The sequence below is a fragment of the Cryptomeria japonica genome, chromosome 7, assembly GCF_030272615.1.
Source record: "Cryptomeria japonica chromosome 7, Sugi_1.0, whole genome shotgun sequence".
In the NCBI taxonomy this organism is placed as follows: Eukaryota; Viridiplantae; Streptophyta; class Pinopsida; order Cupressales; family Cupressaceae; genus Cryptomeria; species Cryptomeria japonica.
The window spans coordinates 215,401,243-215,409,172 of NC_081411.1; the positions used below are offsets into that span (position 1 = coordinate 215,401,243).

At 31.9% G+C, this 7,930-nt stretch overlaps 1 protein-coding gene across 1 annotated transcript; it reads left to right on the plus strand.

The window, feature by feature from the left end:
• The first annotated feature begins 2,915 nt into the window (after positions 1-2,915).
• On the plus strand, positions 2,916-4,228 carry LOC131856590 (coniferyl alcohol acyltransferase-like). The gene is made up of 3 exons (XM_059208433.1): positions 2,916-3,362; positions 3,447-3,649; positions 4,006-4,228. Exons 1-3 carry the CDS (start codon positions 2,916-2,918, stop codon positions 4,226-4,228), a joined length of 873 nt encoding a protein of 290 aa, XP_059064416.1.
• The last annotated feature ends 3,702 nt before the right edge of the window (positions 4,229-7,930 follow it).

Below are 7,930 nucleotides of genomic sequence, written 5' to 3' on the forward strand. Positions count from 1 at the left end.
CACCATTTCATTGGTGAAAATTATGAACATGGATTGAGCAACTTTCAAACTCAACCCTTGATTAACTCTTTCAATCCTGGCCATCCATTGCCCTATTTTTGCTATAAATAGAGCTCTCATTCCTCCATTTCCATATATGCAAGCTCTTAGTATCATACTTATGCTCAATTTTTAGCACATTTAGTCTCTCTTTGCAAATAAGAATTAATCTAATAATCATTTGAGATTGCTTCTTTCATCAATAGCTTAATCATATAACTAGTATATCATGTTAGGATAGTATTGCTACTAATCTTGTCATCTTATAATCTAGTTCATCTCATTTGTAGGATCATGCATAGATAGGTTGCATTTTCATATTAAAATCAATCAAAACATCCCTCGTTCTTGCATTTGTCATCCCTAAACCACTTTGCTCAATGATCTGAGAACAGAGAAATTGGTTTGAGGGACCTTGTGAGATAGAGAACCATGGAACCAACCTTGGGAAGCTGAGTCATCCTTCATGACTCCATAGCTTGCACCAAGAAGTCCTGTGGGTGTGTGGACAAGTATCTTTGGGCTTCATTTTTCACATTTTAAGTTCTATTGACCTACTTTTCCCGCATACAAAATTCATCATAACTAACTAGAAATAATAAGGAAATAACGAATCCCTGTTCTAGCTAAAGAATTCCAATAAATCAATGAAAGTATGTAATTAAAGACAATAGGGCTATAAAATAATTAATTAAAACTCCCTATTCCATGATCGCATGTCGCTTCCATTGTCCTTCTCTTCTTTGAGAAATGATGTTGGCTCTAAGATATCACGCTGCTAACTTGCATAAAGATGGCACAAAGATTCGAAGTGCATGAATATCGAAAATGGAGAATTGATGTTGAATTTATAGATTTTTGGAGGAGATTGCTTGAGAGGTGGAACTCAAGTGAGCTCACATGCTGATTGATAGTTGAACTGTTGATTGGGAGGTGGAACTCAATTGATTGAATTGTTAATTTAGTCAACTGATTGAGAAAAAAGATGATTGAAAGATAGAAAAGGAGATTGAATAGTTAACTAATCGAGAAAAAGTTGATTAAAAGATAGAAAAAGAATGATTGGAGAGAATTGAGAAAATGATTTAATTAATCAATTAATTGAATTGATAAATTAATTATTAATTTAGCATGTGTTGTAGGAAGTTTTATCTAAAGTTCCATTTTGATTTGCATGTTCTTGAACTCAATTTAGATTTTCAATTTGATTTTGGCGTGATATTGAATTTATTTTAAATTTATTTTGATCTTTGAATTCATGCAAACTTGATTTAGATTTTCAATTTGATTTCTGCATGTCTTTGAATTTGATTTTTGAAATCATGAAATTGAAATGCATATGTATTTGAAATTAGATGAAATTGGAATTTGAAAGAAAATTCAAATTCGAATTTGAAAGAAAATTCAAATTCGAATTTGAATTAGAAGAATATTGAAATTAGACAAAATTAGAATTTGGGGAAATTGGAATTGAAGAATTAATTAGCTAATTAAATAATTTAAAGAAACTATTTAATTATTTAAAAATTTAATTTAATTTAATAATATAGATTATTCAACTAAAGGAATTAAATCATAATTAATTAATTAATTAATATTTAATTAATATTTAGAAAGAGGTTAAATGATTAAATTGGTGAAGAGAGAATAGAAATTAAAGAATGATTAGTAAGGTGGAGAGTGATGATTAGAATTAATTCAGAAGAAATTAATTAGCTTAATTATATAATTAAAGAATGATTTAATCAATTAAAATGAATAATTAGTGGATTAGCGATGAGACATTTTTAGGTGTCTGCAGTGAATATTTATGTGAAGATTGGCTTTTCATTGAATTTTATGTAAGGTTGGTTATTTATATAAAGACTGGTGGATTTATTAGAGACCAATTATTTATTCGCATTTTGTTTATAAGACTTATAATTTATGTAGAGAATTAATTTAATAAACATCATATAATGTTTATTATTTATTTTAAGATTAATGATTTATAGAAAGTGATTTTCTATAAATCTTATTTATATAAAATTAGATTTTTTGTGGGGATCAATTTTTCATCAATAAACTAAAAATGATAATAGAAAAAGATCATCATATAAATAGTCTTAGTTGTTGTTTAAACATTACTTTAAAGAGAAGCTAAGCATATGGTATGTTTATTTTTAAGAAAATGGACTATACAAGGATCTAAATTAATAGTCCTATAGTACTACTTAGATATTTTTGCAATAAAATACAATTGAAATTTTAAGAAGATTATATTATTTTAAAAGAAAGAATTTGGATAAAAAACAAATTTATTACAAAATTATTTTAATTCATAAAATTAATTTGTATTTAGATATTTTGAAATAAAATATTTTTTAATATTTCAAGGACAGTTTTATATGATTAATTTTAATAAAAACTAGATAAGCAACTTACATTGCCAAATTTAATCTTTGGTCTTATGTTAAATATCAATAACACAAATACTATTTTTATAAGTCATACATTATAATTGTCTACTAAACAAAAACAATCCATAGACTATGATTATAAATTTATTTTTATTTCATTTATGTTATTTCCTACTCACAAATTATTCTTATACTCATTTATTCAAGTATTGTAATTTTTTTAAATTTTGTCCACGAAATTTTCTGAAAAATACGGAATGCAAATACAGTCTAAATCCGATGGACCCAACCATTGAAGCTTTCGACATGTTTTAGAAGCTGTGGGAAAAGACGAGCACAGAATTAACCATCACTGTAGGACCAGCGTAATATATCCTTAGTTTGCATGTTTCACGTTGTTTTGGATAAGACAATATTTACACAGTGGGGAACGAACAAGAATAATTGAAGATTGCATCGGTGAAAAAGCTTGTAAAGATGTCTCCCGTTGTGTCTACCATTTCCAAAGATTATGAGCTGAAGATTATTAACACAGAAGTCATAGTACCTGCTCTTCCAATGCAGCAGCGCATCCTTTCTCTGTCAAATCTGGGTCTCACTATTCCTCCAGTTTCTGTGCATGTGTTCTTCTATTATAAAAATCACTTAACTAGGACTTTTGCATCAACACTATCTCATCTCAAGACTTCCATCTCGAAGGTGTTAGTGTCCTATTATGTATCTGCAGGAAGAATGGTGACAGATAGTATTGGCCTACCAAAGGTCCATTGCAATAACAAGGGAGTTCGCTTGACCCAAGCTTATGCTGCAGCTGCTCTTTCTCAGCTGAATTTATACAACCCTGATGAGTCTGTGCAGGGGAAGCTTGTTCCTTCACTTTCAAAGCCCTTTCAAGAAGATGGTATTCCTTTCTTTGCTGCTCAGGTAAAGGATTTTATAGAGTGCATACTTCTTTCCATTTGTTTTGCTTTCTGCATAACAATCATAACAGTTTTTTGGTATTTGCAGGTAACAGAGTTTGGCTGTGGAGGTATTGTTGTTGGCTGCACATTAGACCACAGAGTCGCAGATGCATACTCTGCAAACATGTTTTTGACAAGTTGGGCAAAGCTTTGTAGGAATGACTCAACTGTACCTCTGAATCCAAGCATCACACGCTCCATATTATGCCCTCGAGATTCCCCTGCTTACTGTGCTGAAATTAACAATATGTATGTGAGGCATACATCACAAGAATCTGGCCAAGAAAATCCTCACCCACCTTCTTTAGCAAGTAGAATTTACTATCTAGATGTCAAGAACATTATGGATCTCCAATTTAATGCAAACAAAGATGGTAATAGTTGCACAAAATTAGAGGTGTTCAGTGCCTACTTATAGAAGCTACTGGTATGCACCCAGATGGTCAAGGACAATATGAATTGTAAAATAGGAATAGTTGTAGATGGCCGCCAACGCTTAAGGGAGATTGGAATTTCTGCTAATTACTTTGGCAATGTTCTTAGTTTGCCCTTTGCTGAGTCCAATGCTTGTTGTATAAAAGGAAAACCACTTTGTTGGAGTGCAGGTTAATTCATGATGCCATACAGAGTGCAGCAAATGAGGAGCATTTTCAAAGCTTAATTGACTTCGTCGAGATTGCAAAGCCAACACCTGTCTTAGCCAAGATTTACTGTAGAGAAGATGACATTCAGTCCTACGTTTTGTTGTCTTCTGGACTGCGGTTTTCTTTGTATGAAGTTGATTTTGGATGGGGAAAGCCTACGTTTGGAAACTACCATTTCCCTTAGGGTGGTGAATCGGGCTATGTCATGCCAACTCAAAGCCCTGCAGGAGACGGTAGTTGGATTGTATACATGCATCTTCCTCTGGAACAGTTAAATGCGATTGACTCTGACCCCAACCGCATTCTAATTCCAATCACACAAGATTGCTTACATTTGGCTTAGAAATATTTTAGAAACCTAAGTGAGTATATGTTTGAAGCATTGTACCCACAAAATTGTACAATTGGAGATAATTGTATACTCAACGATCACTTTATTATGTTGTAATGAAATAGAATAATCGAATTTATTAATAGTGTTGGCTGTTAGAGTCTTTTAGAAATTACAAGTGCCAGCAATATCTTGTTTCTCTAAAATCCGAAACAGAGGACAGTGACTTTCATTTAAAACTGGTAGTTTTTTTTGGGCTGTTTGACATATCAATTCTTGAAGTCCCAGGTTTCTAGAAAGGCACTTTTAGTTGCGGCTCATGACGTATTGAAATGATTGGGAATGCATATTGGGTTGCATTAGGGTTTTTCACGATAGCTAATGCTTTAGAAAGATTCGACAAAATTTCTGCAAATGTGAGAGAATGCATAGATCTTCGCTTATGCTTAATCCACTTGCATGACTTGAGTAGAATAAAACACTGAATTTGATTGGAGCACAACCCATGACTCACACTTCGGTATTCTTTTGTTTTAACATTATTTTGGAGAGATATCATATATTAATTGTTGTTGGATTGTACTTTAAGATCTATGTTTCATATATGAAGATATGGCTTAGGCACTGCCATAGAGGCATTTATGAGTAAAGAGAGTAGTAGAGCCTAGTTCGAGACTCTTGAATCTCATAACACTTTCATTTAATGAATTTCTCATAAGAGGAATCTATATCACAATTCGGTTGGATCTTATAAGAGAGACTTGAGTGCAAAGAATAGAAACACTTACATCTCTAATGTTAATCTTCATTTGTTTTCTAGATAGAAATTGCAAATACATTTAGAAATACATTATTATGATAAAAGTTATGATTAATTAAAGGATATACTCTATCAAGAATATTCCAAATGATTGCAAGTTACAAAAACTATGGTTAAGGACTAATTTTAGTAGAGCTATCAAATGGTACACACAAACACGTTCATAATACTCAATCAAGACGGTTCAAAATATGAAGGTTAGGCATACTAACTCTACGCTATAACGCTTTTAGCAACCTTCAAGCAAATGTAATTTTACTAAAATGAAAACAATTTCTATAATGACGTTTGTAGCTTCCTAACACTCTAGGCATGTGATTTGCATGGCAAAGAATATGTGCATTATAGATGTCAGATTGCTTTGACATAGATGTATTCCCTACACGAGGACCATGTAATTAAGATTCAAAACACTAAACAAGATACAAAGATGTTTACTCTATTGCACATGGAATCATTGAAAGAGAAAAATAACTAGATAACCACGTGTTTTGAATTGCGGTTTCAAGAGATACAAGGAGTAAAGGACAAATATTTGTCATTTAGTTCAGTTTCCATTAAATGTTAAGTGTGTAAGCAACGCAATTCAGATCTTTGATATAGCTATCAAATTCAAACTTAATCTTGGAATATTTCAAGATACTTCACTACATGTATATCGGATTTGAAAACATGCAACAACTATCACATACCTACTGCTTATGTCAAATTCAAACCTATTTATAAATCCTAACCAAGAAAACCATTAACTCTAGATCTACAAATTAACTCAACAAAACTCAATAAAGAACTATCATGCAATATAAATAAACCATAAAACAAACAAGATTATACTCTTACATCCATGATAAGTTTGTCTCTGTTGTTCTCCTATCTTCCATGATCTTGTATTTGAGAGCATTTCTCTTAGATTTGTGTTGCACTTGCACAAGACGTTAAGAAAGAATGGATGTGGTTGTGATGATGTAAGACTATGCTTGTGATGATGCATGCTCTAGCTAGATTTTGACAAAGTGTAGGTTTTCTCAAGCTACATGTGATGAAGAATGAGAGGAGAAAGCCTCTTATATGTAGTTCTAAATGAGAATCAATGGTTTAGAATATGAATGGTTAATATTTCATAGATGAAAGAGAAATAATAGGATTTGAGGGTAGGTAAAGATGAAGGGAGAAGATTAAGAGGTGAAAGGTAAAGGATAAGGGCGAATAGGATTAAGAGGTTAAATTTGAAGTGGAGGGATGAGATTAAAAGGTGGCTTGACTTTGGAGAAAACACAAAGTGAATGAAGATACAATTGTCACTTGTCACATGCCTATGATTTTAGATTGTGATCCATGTGAACAAGTTAGAGGACTAGGATTAAAGAGGAAAAAGGTAATGAATTAATTAATTAAATAAAGTATTTTTTAATTAATAGAGGAAAGAGGGCTAGATTAAATAAATAGAAATATTTATTTATTTTAGGAAAGGAGTTGAGATTAAATAAATAATAAATATTTACCTGTTTTATAAAATTGAGAAGTATAGACAAGGTATGTGAATTGTTTGACAAAATGTCTCAAGAAATGACCTTGTAGCAAGGTATGCCAAAATAAGTTTGATGGAATGATCTTAGAAACTATATGGATTTATTAATTATAGGCACGCTTTGGCCTACCTATGCTTAAATATGATCTTGGGAAGAGGGTATGGGAAACAAGTATAATGAAAAGGGGATTATGATCATGGTTAAGGAATAAGTAATAAGTTAAAATATTTATAATAGGATATATACTATCCATTTTTGTCTATGTAACCTAGTTTTAAGGTCTAGGAACCATTAAAAAAAATAGAAGAAAAAAAATTCTTAACGAGAGACACCATTAGGCAATAAGATATCAAAACTAGGCCAATAAAATCACACTACAACTGGTAGTACAATGTGAGAAGATAAGACCGAAAGGGCAACGAAGGCATGGTGATAAAAAAAAAATAGAGGAACAAGCATAAAGAAGGAAATTCACACAAGAAAAATTGAACCAATTGACAATATGAAGTAGCACACACACCATAATAGGAGGCACAAGCAAACAGAGGCAATAGCTAAACAAACACAAACTAGATCGAGTGTCCAAGGCACTAGTTCGATCCTTTGAACCTATCCCCAAATCACAAGGGTGCACTTTGATATCATCATATAGCAACTTAATCACCTCATATAAGAAATCCTTATGCCACCACAAGGAGCTTACACCCATCTTGTCTTGTAGATTTACCTCTTAATTAGCAACACAATTAGCCTTTTTTTCTCCCATTTATACCGATATGAAAAAATTTGATCTCATTAAAATCTCTAGTCAAGTCTTTGATACTTCAACAATCACTCCCAACCTCCAATTTGAATCTTCCTTTTCTCTCATAGCTTCTATAATCAACTTCAATCTTCCTCAATCTACAAATTCCTCCATCCTTCCTTCTTCACCAAATATAGACCCCACATCATGACCCTAACCAGATTATTTGATTTTTTTTTTGTCTTTTGACTTATTATTTTAATAATTAATCTCATAATAGTTGAAAAATTATGCTTACAAAATCTTATAAAAAATGATATCCTAAAACATTCAAGAGTAACTCAAGACAAACAACAAAGTCAAGTCAAGAAAGTCAACCAAGACGAAAAGACCAATAGGCATTATCGCCGTGTTCCGTGTGAAATTGTTGTGTCCTTTATTACAGAAAGCTCCACGAAGAT